This window comes from Microcaecilia unicolor, chromosome 1 (assembly GCF_901765095.1).
Source record: "Microcaecilia unicolor chromosome 1, aMicUni1.1, whole genome shotgun sequence".
NCBI classification, from domain to species: domain Eukaryota; kingdom Metazoa; phylum Chordata; class Amphibia; order Gymnophiona; family Siphonopidae; genus Microcaecilia; species Microcaecilia unicolor.
The window spans coordinates 29,787,747-29,811,797 of record NC_044031.1 but is presented as its reverse complement, the minus strand read 5'-3'; the positions used below and the strand labels follow the sequence as shown (position 1 = coordinate 29,811,797).

Genomic DNA, 24,051 nt, shown 5'->3' with positions numbered 1-24,051 from the left:
GGGAGGCGGAGCTGAGGTGAGAGAGTAGTGAGGAAGAGAGGGGGGCAGGGGCTGCTTGAATTTTGCTTTTTCGGGGTGGGGGGAGCGGCGGAAAGTGGGGAGCAGCGGGGGGGGGGGCAAGGCCGTCCGTACAGGACGCTCCTGATGAGCGCCCTTGCCCCCTCCCGACCCTTTTTTTTATTTTTGTTTTGATTTGGGAGCCATGTGCTTGTGATTTGACTGTGTTTTGACTGTTTGTGGCATGCGCAGAGCAGCTAACATAACGCTTGGCTGCTCTGCGCATGATTTGGGGGCCGATTAACGATGTGTATTGTGATTCTTTGATACATTGTACGTTTCAATACCGATCTCAGCATGTGTGACTTTTTTTTTTGGTGCATTTTTCGTTATTTTAAAATCGTTAGGGACTTTAACGATTTAGATTTTTTTACGTTTGGTTGCTGCATCTGCCCCTGAGACTGAGAGATGAAAAGCAAGCATGCAGATAAGAGGGAAAGAAGGTAGACAGAGGATAAGGATAAAGTAGAGGTGAAATCTTGCTAAGGAATGGATAGAAAGACAGAGAAGAAAGACACGGAGAAAAAGATGAAAGGGAAAAATCAAATCTCAGACACAGATGTAAGAAAAGAAAAAAATGGAAAGGAGATTTTCAAAAGGATTTAGGAAACATCCAATAAAAGCCAAGCTGAAAGGAAGCTCAGGACCACCTCACTTTATTTTTCAGTTCTAGTGACTGGTGGTTACGTGATGGCTTGCTAAAGAACATTTCAACTCCTACAGAATACTGCCACTTGATCGATATTTTAGGAAATCAAGATATGATCACGTAACTCCCTCGTTGATACATCTCTACTGGCTGCCTGTTAGAGCTCGAGTACAATTTAAGATATGCTGTTTAGTTTTTACATCATTATCTGAGAGTTTATGCTCCTCCATAAGATTATTAATAATTTGCACCAAATTGTTAAGCATTTACTTTTGTGGGGTTTTTTTCTGTAAAAGGTTTGAGGCTGAAGTTTTTCTATGAGTTATCATTTTTCTATCTATGGAACTCGATGCCGGCTGAAAGCTGTTTAACTGCTTCTTATTTGACTCTTTGGAAATTGAGAAAAGTGTACTTCTTTAGAAAAATTTTATTAACTGAAGATAATCAATAGAAATAAAATAAAACAGAGAAAAGAAAATAAGATTATACCTTTTTTATTGGACTACCTTAATACAATTTTGGATTAGCTTTCGAAGGTAACCCTTCTTCATTATCAGAAATAAGCAAATGTTGATAAATAACAGTATACATAAGATAGATTTTGATATGAAGTTTTGTAGTATCCCGAGTGAATATAGAATCAGCCTCTTGAAATGTTACCACGCTCTGAATCCTTTAGGAGAGAAAGCGGGTTTTCAAGGTCTCAACCCATTCATCTACGCAGACGATGTCACAATATACATGCCAGCCTGAAATGTCATACCCAGCTCAATGACAGCAGTATGCAGGTCCCTGGAGCAGTTTTTAGTGGGTGCAGTGCAATTCAGGCAGGCGGACCCAGGCCCATCCCCCCTTACCTGTTACACTTGTGGTGGTAAATGGGAGCCCTCCAAAACCCACCCAAAACCCACTGTACCCACATCTAGGTGCCCCCCTTCACCCATAATGGCTATGGTAGTGGTTGTGGGGAGTGGGTTTGTGGGGGGGGGGGTTTGGGGGGCTCAGCAACCAAGGGAAGGGAACTATCCTGGAAGCAATTTGTGAAGTCCACTGCAGTGCCCCCTAGGGAGCCCGGTTGGTGTCCTGGCATGTCAAGGGGGCCAGTGCACTACAAATGCTGGCCCCTCCCACGAGCAAATGCCTTGGATTTGGCCAGGGTTGAGATGGCCGCCTTCAGTTTCCATTATCACTGAAAACCAATGCCGGCCATCTCAAACCCGGCTAAATCCAATGTATTTGGCCAGCCCCAACCACACTATCGAAACGAGAGATGGCCACCCATCTTTTTCAATAATTCAGTTGGGACCGCCTCTTTGCGGCGCCGGCCAAATAGATGGCCGCCCATCTAGATGGCCGGCGCCGTTCGATTATGCCCCTCCACATAACCTCTCCTCGACCCCCAGTGTGCCTGAACCTTAATTGACTACAACATCACCATATATTTGTTTCTCTACCGGACTTGGCAAACGCCTTTACAGTACTATGTAAGCCACATTGAGCCTGCAAATATGTGGGATACAAATGTAACAAATAAATAAATAAATAAAGTACACAGACGCAGCTCTGTAGAGCTCCCGAGCCGCTTACTCCAAACTTCTATCGAAATACTGGGTACTTTCTTGTAAAGATCTTGATTATAGATGTCTATAATTAGGTATACTGCACTATTTCCCATCCCCCAAAACTCTTTTTTTCCTATCAGCCACGTGAAGGAATTTCTGGCTGGTCACATGCTCTGATGGGGTCTCATGTTGCTAAGACAATTCAGATACCTGGTATATCCTGTTACAAAAGTGAGTTAGAGGTGTGGCAAGGACCAATTGCAAGCTTCCAGCACATATGAAAGTCCCAATTACAAGTCTCCAGCCCATATGCAGCACCTATGATTGGTCCAGGGTAGAGGAGAGGGGGATGCTCACAACAGCCTATAAAACCCTGCTGCAGACAAAGGAACTCTGAAAAACTAGGCATGCTTGGAGAGAAAGTGTTTCAGATCCATCCAATGGCCTATGGTTTTTCCCAAGGGGGTTTTACTCCCCCCCCCCCCTTGATAGAAACTAATTCTCTATAGCTATGAATCTTTCTTTCATTCATTCTTTCTGTCTCTGCCTTTTCTTTGCTTTCTCTCTGTTTTGTGACCTTTGTATGAGGAACAAACTTTTCTTCCTTCTTTATCTAATTAGTCTAATTACTTATAATTACCAGAGGAACTGATGTTAGATTTTGTAAGTTTGTTATAACTTGAAACTGATGTCTGATGCTGTGCTGGTGGGTGAATAATTACAAAGACTTTTAATTCTCTCTAATTCCTGCATACATTTTTTTCTATAATATTTGATAGAATTCATAAGTGTTTTAGCAAATAGCAAACCAAACGTAGCCTAGAACATAGAATGCCAACTAATGTGGCAAGTGACCGAAAGCTAACTAAAGTCACACCATCTGCATCGAGACCGGGAAAAACAACTTGGCAGCAAACCATGGTGGAATACATGTGATCAACACTATGCAAACATGTGCAGAGGTGACTAGTGTAGTAATCAGGTAAATCTATACAACCACGTTTAAGCACTAGTCAATCATGGGCTATCAAAACTCATGTGGTATTTCACAAGGAGAAAATCCCTCAGAAACCTTTTGGATTTGCACAAATCCTAGGTTTACAATGGCAGGACTTTTATGCCGTTGTTAAGTTTCTATCATCGGGAAAAAACTCCTTTTTTCTTTATTGCTTTTTTATGTATTTAGACTCAATTCAACATTCAAAGTATTTATATTCGCTTCTTATATTCAGGTCAGACTCTATATAATCAGCTCCCTTCACCTACCATACATCTTGCCATGTCAGCAGAAACAGAGATGATACTGTCTACAATTAAAGAAGATATAATGGCCCTACAGAGTACCTTGGCAAAAATTCAGGCAGATCTTGGGTGGATCTGGGTCAAATTTAGGGGCCCTTTTACTAAGGCTGGTGCCAGTGCAACACGTTGAGAAAAAAAATAGGCGCAGGCAGAACTCCATTTGGGGGAGTGGCCTCTCCCCTGGCGCCCCCTAGCTACGCCACTGCGCTTACGCACATCCAACATGCATTAATTTGGAGCTACCGCGTGCCCCGGGCGTTAATCGGCAGTGTACATGCGTTTATGGACACTCCAATTTTTATTTTGCTGCATGTCCATTTTTGACCACAAAAAAGGCCTTTTTTACAGGTGCACTGAAAAATGGACCACCACCCATCCAAAACATGCACCTACACCAGCGCAGGCCATTTTCGGCACGCCTCAGTAAATGGACCGCTTAGAGATGTGTGGAACAGCGGCTATCAGGGCAGTAAGACCGTTGGCTACCCTAAGGCAAGAATCTTCCTCTCAAGGAACTATGATTCAAAAATTACTGAATATAATTGATGGATTTGAAGAACAGAATTGAAGGCATCCCTGAGGGGTCTGAAAAAGAAAATCACTCTACGACTTTTCTAGAGCAATTTTTTCAAAGATCCGTTTACTTCTCCTTCACCCCCCTGGCAGACGTAGTTGTGGATGGGGCCCATAGGGTGCTGAGAGAGCCCCCTCCCACCCGAGTGCGTTCTCACCATATGCTGGCTAAGATTCTGAATTACAAGCGTAAAGAAATATTACTACAGTTGGCGAGGAAGGGAGGGCCCTAGAAATATGGAGAGAGTCCACGGTTTATCAATTTCAAGATTACAGGGCTGAGCCTGTTCAGAATTGGCAGCAGTTTTGTGACACCAAAAAACGTAGACAATGATAGTATACAATTAGCAATGCTTTATCCGGTGAAATTAAAAATCTGGTGGAGAAGAGAACAAATTGTGTTTGAAGATGTGAAGGAAGCACTTCCTGAATGACCCTCCAATTTCAAACTGCCCCGCGGTGAAGGAGGCAGAACAACACTGGGAAAATGCCCCGCACAGAATACCCCTAATTGAGGGGGCCCATTAGAGAGAAATGACCTGAGCACGCGGAAGCATCATGAGTTAGCTTGTTGGACTTGCATGGATTAAAGTTATGGATATAGTGGCATTCGGCATGGAGAATTAATCCGCTGAACCCCAGGTCATCAACTGGGATCAGCTTTGGAGCTGGGACAGATGGCAGTGAAAGTGCTCTGCTCAGCTCAGCTCAGAGATCTCACAACGACTGACTTAGGGCCCCTTTTAGGAGGAGTGGCCTAGTGGTTAGGGTGGTGGACTTTGGTCCTGGGGAACTGAGTTCAATTCCTGGCACAGGCAGCTCCTTGTGACTCTGGGCAAGTCACTTAACCCTCCATTGCCTGCCGCATTGAGCCTGCCATGAGTAAGAAAGCGCGGGGTACAACTGTAACTAAAATAAATAAAAAAGCTGCAGCAAAAGGGGGCCTGTGCTGGCGTTGGCGCGTGTTTTGATGTGCGCCGAGGCCCCCTTTTACCACAGCGGCTAAAAGGCAGGTCTTTCTTTTTTTCAGGAAATGGCCTTGCGGCAAGTGAAGCACTTGAAGTGGTCATTTCAGAGGGAAGGGCGGGGAGCACTTACCACCACCCATTCATTCAGTGGGAGAATGGGCTCCCATGCTAATCCGGCAGTAACTGCATGATTACCGCTAAGTACACACCAGTGCTACAAAAACACACTAGTGCTACAAAAATAAAAATATTTTTGTAGCGCTGGAAATGATGCGCACTGGGGGTGGCCAAAAATAAACCGGATATTCAACGCCGGTCACCAGAAACAGCCCAGCATTGACTATTTGGGCTTAGTGCCAACAGCTCAGCTACTGTCTCTGAAGGAAATGTAGCATGTGCCGCTAGCATGTCCTATCCCATGGCAAACACGCAATTGGCTTGCCTGACTGCCTCAGTCTACCTTGGCCCATGGCTCCAGCATCTACACTGTCCTTGGCTTTCCGGGTGTGTCTAGAGGGATATTCCCTACTTTTTAATAGCATTAGCCCCTGACACAGGGCATGAAGGTAACCAGGCCAATTGAAATCATTTTTGTTTTTGGATATGTGCTGCCCAAACCAGCACTTTAAGAAAGTTTGGGAGCTTCAGGGGGAGCCTGTGGGGAGTATACCCAAACAGGGTGAACAGGCAAGAGGGTTTGGGAGGATGGGGACCCGCACCCCTCATGCAAGGCCTACACGACCGTGCCAAAGCCTCACACAGTGGCACTAAGAAGCGTGGCTGGGGGCTGCGGAGCCAAGCTTCAAGCTCAACCTAGTACACTCCTGAGACTGTGACATGGGTGCAGACGTTGGGCTCCACCACACTGTGCGGCAGCAGCCAGCACAGCAGGGAGCTAGGCCAAGGACAGGAGCACAGTCAGCACAACCTACCACCTGCTGAAGGTACAGAAAAATACTGGATTGTTCCAGGGAGCAGCTCTGCTTACGCTGGTGATGTCACTAGCAGAATTCAGTTTTCTCTACCGCCACCTGCTGGTAGGAAAGGATAACACCCATTGATTCAGAACAGTGGTGCTGACGCTATGAAAACGACTATCTGGTCTTCCAATTCATACCAGCTACACGCCAGCTTGCGCATTATAATTTTAGGTTTGATTTGTTGTGATCAGCATTTGAGTATTTTTTTTTTAATTTGTAGAAGACTTTATTAGATTTGAGAAAGACAGTACAAATTCAAACTAAATGCAGCTAAATACAAAAGTGAGTTGCATTCATACATAAACAAAACCATTTCGCAAGCAGCTCCAAGTCAAATTAACATTCTGTAAAAACTCTCCCAGCTAAAAGATTAGCTAACATGGTACTCCTAATATTCCCCCCCCCCTTTAAACCCCCCTCCCTGCCCCCCTCTCCCACCACTCTCCCCCCCCCCCCCCCCCCCCCCCCGCAGCCCATGACTCAACATGAACAATGTGACACAAAAGGATCCCAAATAGCTTCCCACTTGGACAAAGTTTTATGGCGAATGGCCCAAAGCCTCTCCATCTCAGAAATGTACCACAACTCAATGAAGGAACCTTAGGAGACTTCCAATGAACTGCTAAAGTAACCCTAGCAGCAGACCAGGAGGCTTTCTAGGGAAAAGAAAAAATTCAGACGACCACTGAATAGGCCAAGATATCCAACTCTGGAGCCTATGCTGAACAGCTTTCCAAAAAGCCTGAGCCTTAATACACGACCACCAGAGATGGCCCATAGTCCCCCTCTGTCCACACTCCCTCCAGCACAGTGGTGAAGCCATCGGGAACATGTGAAGGCGGCGAGCAGGGGTCAAATACCACCTGTATAAAACTTTAACAGCATTCTCTTTAAAAGGAATGGAAATAGAAATCCTCGATAGAGCAAGTTCCATGAAATTCCAATCATCATCATCCAATGTCAAATCCAACTCCCAATGCCAACGCATGCGATGGTCCACCAGGGGCTGCATCTTCCTATGCTGGTAAGAATACAAACAAGTAATAAGACCCCCGTTTCCCTTAGAGTTTTCACATAAATCTTCCAAAAAGGAATGTTCCCGTAGAATCTTGGCCCTAATATCAGCAGTAGAGAGAAAATGCTTCGCTTGTATATATGCAAAAGTATCCGCAGGTGAGATCAGGTATGTTCCAACTAATACATTAAAGGGGATAATCGAATCTTCATCAAAAAACTGACCCCAGGTCTTCAGACCAGCCGAGAACCAATTCATAAATGGCCCAGGCTCAAGGCCAGGTGGAAAAAGGGGGTTATTAGTTATTGGACTAAGATTAGAAAAAACCTGATCAGGCTTAATAAATAGGCCATCCCAATAATGAAGAGTGGACAAAATAGAAGGGCACATGTCCCGGCCCTAAGAATGGTCTCTCCGCGGGAGCCACATTAAGGAACGCAGAGGGCATGAGCCTACCAAACTCCATCTTTTTGGGGGACTAGCATGGAACCACTCTATTGCAGCCCGAGCCTGAGCCGCCTTATAATACCAAAACAAATTCTGGACTCCCAAACCACCCTTTTTCTGATCCCTATATAACAAATTTCTCGAGAGACGTGGCTTTTTATTCGCCCAAATGAAACGGAGAAAGCGATCTTGAATACCCAACACAAAGTTACGCAACAAACGAAGAGGGAGGACCTGAAAAAGATACAGCAAGCGAGGCAACACATTCATTTTCAACTAAGCAATCCGACCAAACCATGAGAGATCAATAGAACTCCAAGCCTCCAAGTCCTTGTATATTTCCCGCAGAAGAGAAGGATAATTAGCCAAGAATAAATCCGAAAAATTCTGAGTAAGGAGAATTCCCAAATATTTAATACCTCGAGTTACCCACCTGAAAGAAAAAGTTTGTTGTAAGGCTTGTAGATTTGGACTGGGAATACCGATGGCCATAGCTTCTGACTTAGCCATATTAAGCTTAAATCCCGACACTGCAGAATATTCCGCCAGAAGCATAAGCAAATTAGGCATAGAAATTGACGGTTTGGTTAAGGAAAGTAAGATGTCGTCAGCGAACATAGCAAGCTTGTACTCCTGATCACCCACTACAATGCCCGATATATCAATATTAGACCTAACTGCAATAGCAAGAGCCTCCATAACCAAAGCAAATAACATTGGTGAAAGACGGCAACCCTGCTTCGTCCCCCTAAACAAGAACATCGATGAATTCCCTCCATTAATCCGCATGCACACTCTAGGAGAATTATAAAGTGCTTGAGTCCATTCCCTAAACCCCGATCCAAACCCCCATTCATTCCATAACACCTAAACATAAAAGACCAATGAACGCGATCAAAAGCCTTTTCCACATTAAGACCCAAAAGGCACACTGGAATTTTAGAAGTTTTAGCTACATGAAGCAAATTAACCATTCTACGTACATTATCTTTCGCTTGCCGTTGTGGAACAAACCCGACCTGGTCTGGATGTATTAAATCAGGAAGGACTTTAGCTAATCGATTTGCCAGAACCTTTGCTATAATCTTTACATTCGAATTGAGAATGGAAATGGGACGGTACAAAGCACAGTCCGTCTTGTCTTTACCTGGTTTTGGAATCACAGCTATCCAAGCTTCCAGCATAGACGGCGGGAGAGCCTCCCCCTCTCGAATACCATTAAGAATCTCAGCCAAGAGAGGAGCTAACCCTCCTCTAAACATCCTATAAAAGTCATTCGGTAGGCCATCCAAGCCTGGGGCTTTCCCAATGGGCAAATCCTTAATGACTTTAACAACTTCATCAACCTGAATAGCACCTTCCAGCATACAACGCTGCTCCTCTGTCAAGGAAGGTAAAATTCTGAGAGGATAAGAAGGCCCCAATAGCGTCTTGACGAATTGTAGAATCAGCCGAGTATAATGATTGATAGAAAGACTGAAATCTCTGACGAATCAAAGAGGATTTATACAGCATTGTATTCTTACCATCCCCAATACAAAGAATTGTATGATCAAATCTATGCTGCCTCAACTTAAGGACCAATGAATGGCCCGGTTTGTTATGATTAAAGTACTGAGTAAGCTGTTGCTGACCACGAATAAATTGCAATTAATCTGTATAAATATTATCTAATTTCAGCCAAAGAGCCTGAATCTGCCTCAGGATAGCAATCGAAGGTGAAGACTTATGAATATTCTCCAAATGGGACAATTGAGAAGTACAATTGGCTATCTCCTTTCGCCGGGCCCGAGCCCAACTACTAGCCTATTGTAAGAAATATCCCTGAGAAACTGCCTTCAACGCATCCCACACAATTCCCAGGGACAGTCCAGAGGCCAAGTTTATCTATATATATAAAAGGCACCACCAACGTTCTAATGAAGCCTCACTTCCGTTTTGCATGGTGGTGTAGATATCCGGTTTCACGAATCACAGGCAGGAGTAAGGAGTAGGGAAACATAGCCAGCAAGCTCCGATCTGCTCCTCTCCTGCTAACTCTGCTGCCCGGGTTGCTCCCCTCCCCCCCCCCCCCCCCCCCCCTGCTGTATCGTCAGGGCATGGCTGAGGATCTCAAAGCACAGAACACCCTTCCTCTCTGTTGCGTTGTCGGACAAAGTGAGTGCAGAGACACTCAACCGCTTCCTCCCCCTTACTTCTTCCCTCCCTCCCCTTACATTTAAAACAAAACCAGGGGCTTGCAACTCTGCCTCTCTCTGCTTATTCTCTCCCTCTGCCGGAGAACTAGCATTAAACTGACCTTTTGAGTGGAAATTGGACTCACTCAAACATAGCCAGCAAGCTCCAATCTGCTGCTCTCCTGCTGACTCTGTTGCCCGGCCTGCTCCCCTCCCCCCGCTGTCTCGCCAGAGCATGGCTGAGGATCTCAGAGCACTGAACCCCCTTCCTCTCAGTTGCAGTGTCAGAGAAAATGAGTGCAGGGAAGGTCAACCGCTCCCTCCCTCCCTTTACATTTAAAGCAACACCAGGGACTTGCATCTCTGCCTCTCTCTGCTTATTCTCTCCCTTCGCCGGAGAACTAGCATTAAATAGCCCTTGCAGTGGAAATCGTAAAACTGGTGTACAGAGAAATGGGAGTTACTTGATGCTTTTCTTGACAACTGACCTCTTCTGTATGCCCTATTTTCCAGACTGCTGCTGCTGCCACTTAGATAAAAAGCGCAGGACTCAGACAGGCTTGCCACTTTCAGAAGCCAACAACACTCTTTCTACACATTCACTCTGCAGGGGAGAGGAGAATCGATGGTTGACAAAAGGGGGGGCAGGGGATAGAGGAGAATCGCTGGGTAGCTGGAGGGGGAGCAGGGGAGACAGGAGAATAGCTGGGTGGATGGAGGGGGGCAGGGGAGAGATAACAATCACACACACATTCACTCTCACAGACTCACTCACACCCAAACTCAATCTCTCTCTCTCTCTCTCACACACACACACACACACTGCTGCCAACCACGCAGAGGGGGGGAGAGGCAGGGGGTCCTGAGACCTGAGAGGGGGAGGGGGTCCTGAGGGGACAGGTATCTCTGTCACACACACACTCTCACACTATGTCTCACACTATCACATTCACTCTCTATGTGACACACAGTCACTCACACACACTCTCGGTCTCATACACTCTCTTGGTCTCACAGAGAGTCTGTGTATCGCACACATACTCTCTCACACTCTGTCTCACACACACACACTCTCTCTCTCACACACAGTGTATCTGTGTGAAACACACTCTCTCACACTCACTGTGTCTCACATACTCATTCAAACAAACACACTGTCATCCTCACACACATACTCTCTCACAGACACACTCGCACCCAGACTCATTCTCTGTCACACACACTCGCACATTCACTCGCTCTCTCTCACACACACAGTCACTCCCACACACACTCTCACAAACATACACACTCCGAGACCAAGCTTGCTAGCGCCCGTTGCATGTGTGTCAGAAATGGGCCTTTTCACCCTACACCCCCTCTCCCAAGTCGCCGCCGTTCCCCCCTCTCCCTCCGCCCAGCAACTTTCCCTCCAGTCCTGCCCACACACACACCCAACAGACCTGCCGTGCCGCTCCGATCTCTGCCCGAAGCTGCAGTACCGGACCAACAAAAACAACATCAGCTTCGTGTAAACAGCTCTGCAGCCGCTCCTCTCGCCTCACGTCGCTCCTACAGGGTCCTTCTCCAGGGGCACTGATGTCCAGGCACGAGGACCGGCTGCACAGCCAACTGCCAGTCCTGATAGCCTTCTGCGGTGCCTCGCCTGCTTCGTTAAAACACCTGATGCTGATTTTGGACCGCCGCACCACCTCTGTGGATGGAGACAGTTGCTGGCCGCACTGAGAGGGGGGAGCAGTGACGGCGACGGTGAGGGTGAGCGGGACAGTGGCAGCGCAGACATCGGGGGGGAGGGGAAGCGGTGCTAGCGCACGTTTCATTCCTCTCTGAAATGGGCCTTTCACACTAGTATCTAAATGTTTCTTCAAGAGTGTATGATAGTTAGCTACAATACTATCCTCTCTCAACAGGGAAAACATTCAAGATCCACCTACTATCTCGGTCTTCCTCACAAAAGGACAACAGTTGAACCCAAACTGGGGAATGGTCTGAAATAGTAATGGGGTTAACTCCAGAAAGACAACTACCCTGAGCCAGAGACACATCCATTAACACATAATCAATACGAGAATAGGAATCATGTGAATGTGCGTAAAAGGAATAGTCCCGAACCTTTGGATAATGTAGTCTCCACACATCACACACTGCTAACGTCCTAGCCAAGTCTCCCAGGGCCTTAGAATTTATAACATCAAGGTTCGACCGCCCTCCAGACCTATCCAAAGTCTGGTCAAAAGATGCATTAAAGTCACCTCCCAAGACCAATTTACCATAGGGATCAGATTGAACAACTTTACTAAGCTTTGCAAAAAATTCTCCCTGAGATTCATAGGGCGCGTAAACCGCAACCAAGGAAAAAGCAAAATTATTCAATAGAACCTGCAGACATAGAAATCTACCCACAGGATCCCGCCGTACCTTCACCACTTGAACCTGCAAAGATGAATGAAGTAGGATAGCAACTCCCCGCTTCTTTGATGCGTCAGCAGCAGAAGCACAAAAGGCATTTGGATAATGATGATGGGCCAAGAGCTTCTCATGCTCCCGCTTTAAATGAGTCTCCTGGAGAAAGATAACATGCGCTTTTTGGGACGCTAATTCCTTAAATAGTTTGACGCTTTTGTGGAGAATTCAGACCCTTAACATTATATGTAAAAAAACTTGAAGTCCATACTCATTTAGTCAACAGTCTATAAGCCACTTACAAGCATAACCCAAAGAAAGAAAGCAGAACAGTGGGAGATGAGAGAAAGAAACCCCCCAGACCACCCCACCCCCCCTCTCCAACCCCAACCCTAATCCCTCATCCCCTATCTTTATCCCCCCCCCAACCAAATAACCACCAGACAAAGACCCCCCCCCCCCCCCCAATGCCTCTGTCTGGGAAAACGGAAGGAAGAGCCTACCACAAGCACAGCATCACCTGAACCATCCCCCGTCCACCCCCACCCAAGCCTATTCATCCGCACAATTCCTAAAGCCACCCTAACCCTCAAGCACTGTACCCCTTCCCCATTCACACACAGACACACCAGCCCCACTGGTATGGGATCTTATTCTTGAGCAGTACATCTAATGCGGGCTTCACTGCACACCTTTGATTCAAAGTAAATTGAGATAGATCTTGGAACACCGTGACTCTCACCTCGTTGTATTCCACACTGGTCGGCTGGCGAGCCCGCTGTAACACTCGATCTTTCACAGCATAAGAGCCAAAACAGATTATGATGTCCCAGGGTCGGTTATTAGCTGGTTTACCTAGCGCCCTGTGAGCTCTCTCTATCACAAAGTCCTCTGAGTCCAGCAACTTCCCACAGATCAACCAGGCAATCACAGGCACATCTTCTTTATCACCCGATTCAGGAACCCCACGCAAGCGTAGATTGTTGCACCGCCCTCGATTCTCCAAATCATCCATTTTGTGTTGCATTTCTTCATATGAGGCAATTAAATTCTTAAAATGGGCATCCGTTGTGTTTAGAAGTTCATCCTGGGCCTCAACACGTGTCTCTAGTTCCTCCACGCGGCCGCTAAGTTCCCACAAATCCACACAGAGAACGTTCATACACTCTAACATCTCTTCCTTGGATGCCTTTACCTCGTCTCGTATCTCGGTAAGGCAGGCAGTTAGATTTTTAGGCAACTCCCAAGAGGCTATTCCAGAACACACCTCAGTTGTAGATAACGCCAAGTCAGAATCCGAGCGCAAAATGCGCTTGGAGCAAACATGGCGTCTCGGGGCCCTACCCACCGACCTGCCAGGCTGCCACTAACTCTCCTTGCTTACCACCGACATATCAGCTGATCAGTCAGCCGGAACAACTTAGGAAGTTTAATTACAACTCGAACAGGTTTAAAGCCCAATTTCAAGGCAGATGGAAGCCGATATCGCCATTTAATAGCGGGGGTGCCATGCAGCTATGGACTCAGATGGCCATCAGTGTTTGTGACGTCACTTCCTTTCCATTTGAGTATTATTTTAAGGGGAAATAAAAAAACTGGCTAATTAAAGAACTAAATAAGACATAAGTACATAAGTAGTGCCATACTGGGAAAGACCAAAGGTCCATCTAGCCCAGCATCCTGTCACCGACAGTGGCCAATCCAGGTCAAGGGCACCTGGCACGCTCCCCAAACGTAAAAACATTCCAGACAAGTTATACCTAAAAATGCGGAATTTTTCCAAGTCCATTTAATAGCGGTCTATGGACTTGTCCTTTAGGAATCTATCTAACCCCTTTTTAAACTCCGTCAAGCTAACCGCCCGTACCACGTTCTCCGGCAACGAATTCCAGAGTCTAATTACACGTTGGGTGAAGAAAAATTTTCTCCGATTCGTTTTAAATTTACCACACTGTAGCTTCAACTCATGCCCTCTAGTCCTAGTATTTTTGGATAGCGTGAATCAGACTAAAAGTCCTTCAAGTCCAGAAGCATCTTGTCTCAAACAGTGGTAAATTCGGGCTACCTGGAAGTATCTGGCAGATCCCAGAGGATCACCTCAGGGGAGTATCAGAGGCAGAGTGTGACTGCAGCTTGGAGTGAGGAGAACATTTCACACAAGCAGAAGGGGAATCAGTGCTGTGAAACGTGGAGGGGATGGGCTGCTTCTTCATGATATTGTTTCATACTGTATCATGTAAAAAGCTGTAACTCAGAATAGTATCCTGAGGTCAAATCATTCCAAGCTCTGTAAAAAACAAAAACCTCCTACAACAGTACTTCTTATATGGGCCGTTCCTAGGGCCTCTGTGCCCCCCCTGCAGACTATCAGTTGGCGCCCCCTCCCGTGAAAATGATCGCTCACCATTTGCTACACTGACAGGAATTGTCAGCAATATTCTTAGAAACAAATTGCTATACATTGCAAAATAAGATAGCAGATGTAAATTCTCAAAGTGGACATATTCCAAACACTAAAATGAAAATACAATGATTTTTTTCTACCTTTGTTGTCTAGTGACTTGATCATGCTGGCCCAGTACCTGATTCTGCTGCTATCTGTCCTCTTAACTCCGTTTCCAGGGCTTCCTTTCCATTTATTTCTTTACTTTCCTCCTTTCTTCTTCATTTCTTGCCTTACATCCCTAAGTAAAAGCTGGGTCCTCTGCAGACTGTCCAGTGGATCCAGCTTCTGCCTATTTTCTCCATCCATGTGCAGGTTTCGTCCCTTTTCCCTCATCTCATCTCCTGCCTCTCTCTTCCCTCCCCTCCATCCATGCCCAGCATTTCTTCTCTCTCCCTTTCCCTCCATCCATGTCCCTCTCTGCCCTTCCCTCCTCCATCCATATCCAGCAATTCTCCTCTCTCCCCTCCCCTCCATTTCCAGCAATTTCTCCTCTCTCCCTGGGCCCTGCCCTCCCATCCATGTCCACCCTTGTCCCTCTCTGCCCTTCCCTCCTCCATCCATATCCAGCAATTCTCCTCTCTCCCCTGCCCTCCCATGTCCACCTGCCCGCCATCTGAGTCTGGTTTCTTGTATTTAATTTAAATTTACCTCCATCATGGCAGCAGCTGCGCAGCGTCAGTGAAAGCGCTGCCGACATCTCCAGCCTTCCATTCCTGCTCGTGCATTCCCTCAGTGTCCCGCCTTCTTCTGACATCATTTCCTTGTGAGGGCGGGACACTGAGGGAACGAACGAGCGCGAAGGGAAGGCTGGAGACGTCGGCAGCACTTTCACTGACGCTGCTCAGCTGCTACGACGTCGGAGGTACATTTAAATAAAAGGGCTGCTGTCGGGGTCCGGGAGCTACGGTAAGCGGCGAGGGTAAGCATGGCGCAGCAACGGCGCCCTCCAGAGGTCGGCGCCCCCCTGCGGTGCTTACCCCACTTACTGTGTTGGCATGGCCCTGATTATTTAGTATTACTCACCTGTATGCTGTAATGTTTTCCCTTACTCAGCAGAATATTAATTATTACTCACCTGTGCTGTGAAATATCTACTACTCTGCACAGTTTTTGCTGTTATTACTCACCTGGGCATGTGCGAGTAACTCCTCTCTCTCCCGACTCCTTTGGATCCCAGACACGTGGCTCTTCCTCTTGTTTAATCCTTGCTAATGCTTCAGGATTGATGCTTTCATGGTCAGTGCCTACAAATTACAAAGGAAATTGAGGTGTATTTCCTTACATTCAGAGAAAAATATACAACAGTAATTCTCAGAGTGTGCAGTGATAGGAATATCCATGTACCCATCCTTGTGATAAACTGCCATTACAGACTGGAATTACAGTCTCAACCAGTCAAAAAAGTAACCCAATTAGGCAATTTCCTGGACTTCCTCTCATGGCCGAATGGGGGTATGAGGCACTTCAGCAGTACTCCTCACCCAACCTTACTAGAACCACAGAATTCAGCAGCACTGAAGTATAAACAGACAAATTTAATTAAAAATAAGACATGACCAGGACAAAAAGAAAAAACTAAAATAATCATGGGTTTCTATATAGAAAAGCAGAAAACAAAGTTTTCTGTCTCTAAGACACAAACCTCCCTCCTCCCCAGACATAGTGATGAAGATAAAGTGAACGTGCTAAACAATTATTTCTCTTCGGTGTTCATGGAGGAAAATCCTAGAGAAGGACCGCAGTCGGCTGCCGAGGGAACACCTGGGAATGGAGTGGATACTGCACCGTTTACGGAAGAAAGAGTTTATAAACAGGTGATGAATCTGAAGGTGGACAAAGCTATGGTGCCGGATGGGATACATCCTAGGATACTGAGGAAGCTCTGGGAGGTCCTGGTGGGACCTCTTAAAGATTTAATAGATCTTTAGCGACAGGAGAGGTTCTGCAAGATTGGAGACGAGAGGATGTGGTCCCTCTTCACAAAAGTGGAGACAGAGAAGAAGTGGGAAACTACAGACCGGTAAGTCTCACTTCAGTGGTAGGAAAAACAATGGAGTCGCTGCTGAAAGAAAGAATAGTTAACTTTCTAGAAGCCGACGGGTTACAAGACCCGAGGCAACATGGCTTTACCAAAGGAAAATCCTACAAAATGAATCTTATTGACTTCTTTGACTGGGTGACCAAAGAACTGGATGAAGGATGTGCGCTACATGTAATCCACTTGGACTTCAGCAAAGCCTTTGATATGGTCCCCCACAGAAGACTCGTGAATAAGCTGAAAGGGTTGAACTTAGGACCGAAAGTAGTGAACTGGATAAGAAACTGGTTGACCGACAGGTGGCAGAGGGTGGTGGTAAATGGAGTCCGCTCGGAGGAAAGGAAGGTGAGCTGTGGAGTTCCTCAGGGCTCGGTGCTGGGGACTATTCTGTTTAATATATTTGTGGGAGATATCGCTGAAGGGTTGGAAGGAAAGGTTTGCCTTTTTGCGGATGACACGAAGATATTCAATAGAGTGGATACCCTGGAGGGAGTAGAAACGATGAGAAGGGATCTCCAAAAGTTAGAAGAATGGTCGAGGGTCTGGCAGTTAATATTTAATCCAAGTATACTATAGCTTTCAATTTGTAAATGAAGATCCACTGTTCCAGCTCTATAGCAATTTTTGACTCAGCGGTCTGGGCACAGGAGCGGAACCCCTGATGCAGCTTCAGCGGAACGAGGACTCCCTGTTGGGTGATGATGTGGAGTTGATTTGGAGGTGATTTTGAACAGTGCGGCGCTGGAAGAAGTGGAGACATCGAAGACAGTAGTTGGATCTCCAGATAAGTGTTGATCTCCAGATAGGTGCTGGGAGCTGTTTCCCCTTAAAATATCTATTTCTGAGTAGCGTCTAATGTGTGACTAGACTGTGTTGATACATCCTGTGTCTGTAATATATGCACAAGTTTGTCACTTGGACTTTTTTGTGTATACTCAAGCATTAAGGAACTGTGGAGTTTTTTTTGGCATGATGATGGGGTACTGGGCCCATGCCTTATAGCTGATGATACAGGCTGGCTGGGTGGTACTATTGAAGCCTTTTTTCTCCACCTGGGTTGCACTGGGAAGTCTGAGTCGCATCGGGTGCATTTATCTACAATTGTAGAGTTGCAGCTTTAGAGCTTGAACAGTGGATCTTCACAGTTAATATTTAATGCCAAGAAGAGCAGAGTGATGCACTTGGGATGCAGAAACCCAAAAGAGAGATACCGAATAGGAGGGGAGAGATTAGTAAGCTCGACTCAAGAGTGCCCTCCGCTCCCACCCACCCCCCCTCACTCTCTCCTCAATCACTGGCTGACTACTTCCGCGACAAGGTGCAGAAGATCAACCTCGAATTCACTACCAAGCCACCTCTTCCTCTTCACCCTTTAACCCACTCCCTCAACCAACCAACCCAGGCCTCCTTCTCCTCTTTTCCTGATATCACCGAGGAGGAAACCGCCCACCTTCTTTTCTCCTCGAAATGCACCACCTGTACCTCTGATCCCATCCCCACTAACTTACTAAACACCATCTCTCCTACTGTCACCCCCCCCCCCCCAATCTGTCATATCCTCAACCTCTCTCTCTCCACTGCAACTGTCCCTGACTCCTTCAAGCATGCTGTAATCACACCACTCCTCAAAAAACCATCACTAGACCCTACCTGCCCTTCCAACTACCGCCCCATCTCCCTCCTACCCTTCCTCTCCAAGATACCTGAACGCGCCATTCACAGCCGCTGCCTTGATTTTCTCTCCTCTCATGCCATCCTCAATCCACTTCAATCCGGTTTTCGCCCTCTACACTCGACAGAAACGGCACTCACTAAAGTCTGTAATGACCTGTTCCTTGCCAAATCCAAAGGTCACTACTCCATTCTCATCCTCCTCGACCTATCCGCCGCTTTTGACACTGTCAATCATAATTTACTTCTTGCTACACTATCCTCATTTGGGTTCCAGGGCTCTGTCCTCTCCTGGTTCTCCTCTTATCTCTCCCACCATACCTTCAGAGTACATTCTCATGGATCTTCCTCCACCCCCATCCCGCTCTCTGTTGGAGCTCCTCAGGGATCTGTCCTTGGACCCCTTCTTTTTTCAATCTACACCTCTTCCCTGGGCTCGCTGATCTCATCTCATGGTTTCCAATATCATCTTTATGCTGATGACACCCAGCTTTATCTCTCCACACCAGACATCACTGCGGAAACCCAGGCCAAAGTATCAGCCTGCTTATCTGACATTGCTGCCTGGATGTCAAACCGCCACCTGAAACTGAACATGGCCAAGACCGAGCTTCTTGTCTTTCCACCCAAACCCACTTCTCCTCTCCATCCACTCTCTATCTCAGTTGATAACACCCTCATCCTCCCCATCTCATCTGCCTGCAACCTCTGAGTCATCTTCGACTCCTCCCTCTCCTTCTCTGCCTATATCCGGCAGACAACCAAGACCTGTCGCTTCTTTCTCTATAACATCAGCAAAATATGCCCTTTCCTCTCTGAGCACACCACCCGAACTCTCATCCACTCTCTCATTACCTCTCGCCTTGACTACTGCAACCTACTCCTCACTGGCCTCCCAATTAACCATCTATCCCCCCTTCAATCCATTCAGAACTCTGCTGCGCATCTTATCTTCCACCTAGACCGATATGCTCATATCACCCCTCTCCTCAAGTCACTTCACTGGCTTCCGATCAGGTACCGCATACAGTTCAAGCTTCTCCTACTAACCTACAAATGCACTCAATCTGCAGCCCCTCACTACCTCTCTACCTCATCTCCCCTTACGCTCCTACCCGTAATCTCCGCTCACAGGACAAATCCCTCCTCTCAGTACCCTTCTCCACCACCGCCAACTGCAGACTCCGCCCTTTCTGTCTCGCCTCACCCTATGCGTGGAATAAACTCCTTGAGCCCATACGCCAAGCCCCCTCCCTACCCATCTTCAAATCCTTGCTCAAAGCCCACCTCTTCAATGTCGCTTTTGGCACCTAACCATTGTACCTCTATCCAGGAAATCTAGACTGCCTCAATCTTGATTGACTGCACTTTTTGTCCTTTAGATTGTAAGCTCCTTTGAGCAGGGACTGTCCTTCTTTGTTAATTGTACAGCGCTGCGCAACCCTGGTAGTGCTTTAGAAATGTTAAATAGTAGTAGTAGAGAGACCTTGGGGTGTTGGTGTCTGAGGATCTAAAGGTGAAGAAACAATACGACAAGGTGACGGCCGTGGCCAGGATGCTAGGCTGCATAGAGACGGGCATATCCAGCAGAAGAAAGAAGGTGTTGATGCCCCTTTACAAGTCGTTGGTGAGGCCCCACTTGGAGTATTGTGTTCAGTTTTGGAGGCCGTATCTTGCTAAAGATAAAAAGACTGGAAGCAGTGCAAAGAAAAGCTACAAAAATAGTATGGGATTTGCGTTGCAAACCATATGAGGAGAGACTTGCCGACCTGAACATGTATACCTTGGAGGAAAGGAGAAACAGGGGTGACAAGATACAGATGTTCAAATATTTGAAAGGTATTAATCTGCAAATGAACCTTTTTCGGAGACGGGAAGGCGGTAGAACTAGAGGACATGAATTGAGGTTGAAGGGGGGCAGACTCAGGACTAATGTCAGGAAGTATTTTTTCACGGAGAGGGCGGTGGATATGTGGAATGCCCTCCTGCGGGAGGTGGTGGAGATGAAAACGGTAATGGAATTCAAACATGCGTGGGATAAACACATAGGAATCCTGTTTAGAAGGAATGGTTCCGCGGAATCTTAGCAGAGATTGGGTGGTAACACCGGTAATTGGGAAACAAAACAGGAACTGGGCAGACTTCAACGGTCTACGCCCTGATCGTGACTGAATTGATAGGGATGGGTTGGAGTGTAAATTTTAAGGGGCTTCGACGTTAGCTTCAGAACTTAGTACAAGAACAGTGGCTGGGCAAATTTATACGGTCTGTGCCCTGAGAATGGCAAGGACAAATCAAACTCGGGTATACGTATAAAGTATCACATATCATGTAAAATGAGTTTATCTTATTGGGCAGACATTTACTATGTTACCTCTGAATGCAGAAGAAAGAAATGAAGACATCAAAATTCACCACAGTATCAGATCTAGATTTAACAGGGATGGATTCACCTAATCTAGCTATCTAATTCCTATTTCTGCTCTCATTTACCCTAGTATCTCTACCAGTGCACTAACACCATCTTCCATAAAGAACAAAAATTATACACATTGCAGTTTCCATGGCATGAGGCTGGTTGGCACTGATTTCGGGAGGGAGGGAGCACTTCTCTGTGTATACCAGCAGATGTCTCCCCTGCAGCAAGAAACAGAGGAATCAACCACAAAGAAAGTACACTATCAAATCAGCATGAGCTTTTCACATTTTCTAGTTTATTTTTACAAACCTGCCAAAAACACTACAAGCCATGAGAGATATCTTCAGCCCAGCCTTTAGTTCTTAAAAGTCTGTTCCACTTTTCTCGCCAAGTTTTAATTTTGTTTGATTTTTTCTTTGCCTAGAAATACATAGTTACTACATAAATACAAAATTGTGAGATCTTGGTACTGGACTAACTTACTACATTGTTGACAGGCTTTTGCAGGAGCTAAACCCCCTTCCTCAGGACAGGAAAGAATAAGCAAAAGAACAGAAGACCAGAATATATAAATGAATCTTTGCCGGAGGAGGTGGTAACAGCGGTTAGCGAATCTGGGTTTAAGAAAGGTTTGGCCAAATTCCTGGAGGAATTGAGACAGACATGGGAAGCAACTGCTTGCCCTGGGATTTGTAGAATGGAATGCTGCTACTCTTTAGGGTTCCAGAATCTTCCTATTCTTCAGGGTTCTGCATGGATTATTGCCACAGTTTGGGTTTCTGCCAGGTACTTGTGACCTGGCTTGGCAACTGTTTGGAAAACAGGATACTGGGCTAGATGGACCATTGGTCTGACCCAGTATGGCTACTCTTATGTTCTTAACAGCTTCTAGTAAAAAGTATGTCATTTTTAAGGAAAAGAAGAAGATATTTCTCATCACCACAGCAGAGGTAGGAAAATACATCACAGACCTAAAACTTTCCAGTCCTCCCTCCCCTTACAGTCCAGTTTGGGATGAGCTTGGCACCAAAGTATGAAGAATGGAGCGAATGGAGTGAACAGAACCAGAACTGGTGAAGGACACAGCAGTGTCTCAACACACAGAGCTCCTTACCAAAGGACAAGAGGACACAGAGAAGTGAAATCCACCAGACAGAAAAGAGAAACAAGACGAAATCCAGCAGATTAAAAGAACATAAGCAGAAGGAGACAATCCAGGTCACAAGTGCCTGTCTGGCTGGGCTTGTGCAACGGTATTGGGTGCCATAGGCCAATCTTGAGTCTTGTGCTCCCTTCAATTACATTTCAGGCCCATCATCCAACAACAATCCTACAAAAATACACAACTGGATATCTTAGTGTTAGTTAAGTATTAAACTTTGCTGACTCCCCCCCCCCCCCAAAAAAAAAGAAGCTGTCACCCTAGGCGGCCACTCTGTCTTGCCTATGGGTTGAGCTGGTTCTGGAATTGCAATCCCAAAAAGTATATAGGGTGGGTGTGGAAATGCTTAATTGCTTAAAAAAAAGCTGCACGTAGCTTGTATGTGTGTATGAAAGCCATAGCATGCTTTGCGATTGGCTGTTCTGCGCATGCTCAGCTGACCGACTGGCTTCCCTTCTACCGAGCTGCTCGCTGTTTTTGCAAGCAGCTCATTTGCATGCGATTTGCTTTGTGAATTGCTTGGTATTTCCAACTCTGTAATTTTGACTGAAGTGGAAACATCAGGCGGTTCTTTCCGAGGACCTTTGTGCATCTCCCCCTATATCAGCTGGCAAAGTCACTGGATTCATTTAAATGCCAGCACTATAATATAATTTAATCCTTATATTCAGCACCGTTATTCACTTAGGTAGCTGCTCTGAATTTAACTGTGGAGTGGCAGTTTACAAAGAATGTTCAAATTGGAATTCAAAACGTCCAAATCGGGATTTCTGAAGTTCCACTAGTAGTATACAAAAAGATCTGTGGATGTAGACCCTGTTCTAAAATACATGATGAAATGAATGTTCGACAATATAATGAAGAGTCCAGTAATGACAGAAAAATATATATGGTCACTGTTAAATAATAAAACATGAGGAAAAAGACCTCAAAACACCCATTATTAGGAAAGGTATGGTAAACAGGTGTGAGGATGTTATAATACCATTATATCGCTCCATGGTGCGACCGCACCTTGAGTATTGTGTTCAATTCTGATCGCCACATCTCAAGAAAGATATAGTAGAATTGGAAAAGGTGCAGCGAAGGGCGACTAAAATGATACCGGGATGGGACAAGTTCCCTATGAAGAAAGACTAAGGAGGCTAGGGCTTTTCAGCTTGGAGAAAAAGACGACTGAGGGGAAACATGATAGAGGTATATAAAATAATGAGTGGAGTGGAACAGGTGGATGTGAAGCGTCTGTTCACGCTTTCCAAAAATACTAGGACTAGGGGGCATGCGATGAAACTACAGTGTAGTAAATTTAAAACAAATCGGAGAAAAATTTTCTTCACCCAACGCGTAATTAAACTCTGGAATTCATTGCCATAGAACGTGGTTAGCTTAGCAGAGTTTAAAAAGGGGCTAGACGGTTTCCTAAAGGACAAGTCCATAAACCACTACTAAATGGACTTGGGAAAAATCCACAATTCCGGGAATAACATGTATAGAATGTTTGTACGTTTGGGAAGCTCGCCAGGTGCCCTTGGCCTGGATTGGCCGTTGTCGTGGACAGGATGCTGGGCTCGATGGACCTTTGGTCTTTTCCTAGTGTGGCATTACTTCAGTACTTATGTACTAACATGGTGAAGGCGGTTAGCTTGGCAGAGTTTAAAAAGGGGTTAGACGGTTTCCTAAAGGACAAATCCATAAACTGCTACTAAATGGACTTAGGAAAAATCCACAATTCCAGGAATAACATGTATAGAACGTTTGTATGTTTGGGAAGCTCGCCAGGTGCCCTTGGCCTGGATTGGCCGCTGTCGTGGACAGGATGCTGGGCTCAATGGACCTTTGGTCTTTTCCCAGTGTGGCATTACTTATGTACTTATGATTTCTGCGTCTTCTGCTGGGGTTGTATCATTCATCATTAGCCTAAAGAACCTCTTGATATTTTAATTTAATTTATTTATTACTTTTTTTTAATCCCTTTGTTTATTAAAAAAAAAATAATTTTAAATTTCTGTTCAAAAAACAGCTCCCATTTCACAGCACAACAATTCAGCTATATTCTTGTTTCATAGAACTGTATTCATAGCATATGTGGAACAAGAGAAGTCTTACAGATGGAGGAATTGAGAAAATGGGGCAGGTACCTGTAGCAGCACGACTGGGACTTTCTCCAGGGGGTTGTGCAACC

General features: G+C 45.9%; 1 protein-coding gene across 1 annotated transcript in view; it reads right to left on the bottom strand.

Moving 5' to 3' along the window:
* The window catches only part of LOC115464267 (gastrula zinc finger protein XlCGF26.1-like), a 51,542-nt gene that overhangs the window by 6,324 nt on the left and 21,167 nt on the right, over positions 1–24,051 (bottom strand). Inside the window, exon 3 of the mRNA XM_030194666.1 lies at positions 15,707–15,823. Coding sequence (XP_030050526.1) covers positions 15,707–15,823 — 117 coding nt within the window. The remainder of the gene's footprint in view (positions 1–15,706; positions 15,824–24,051) is intronic.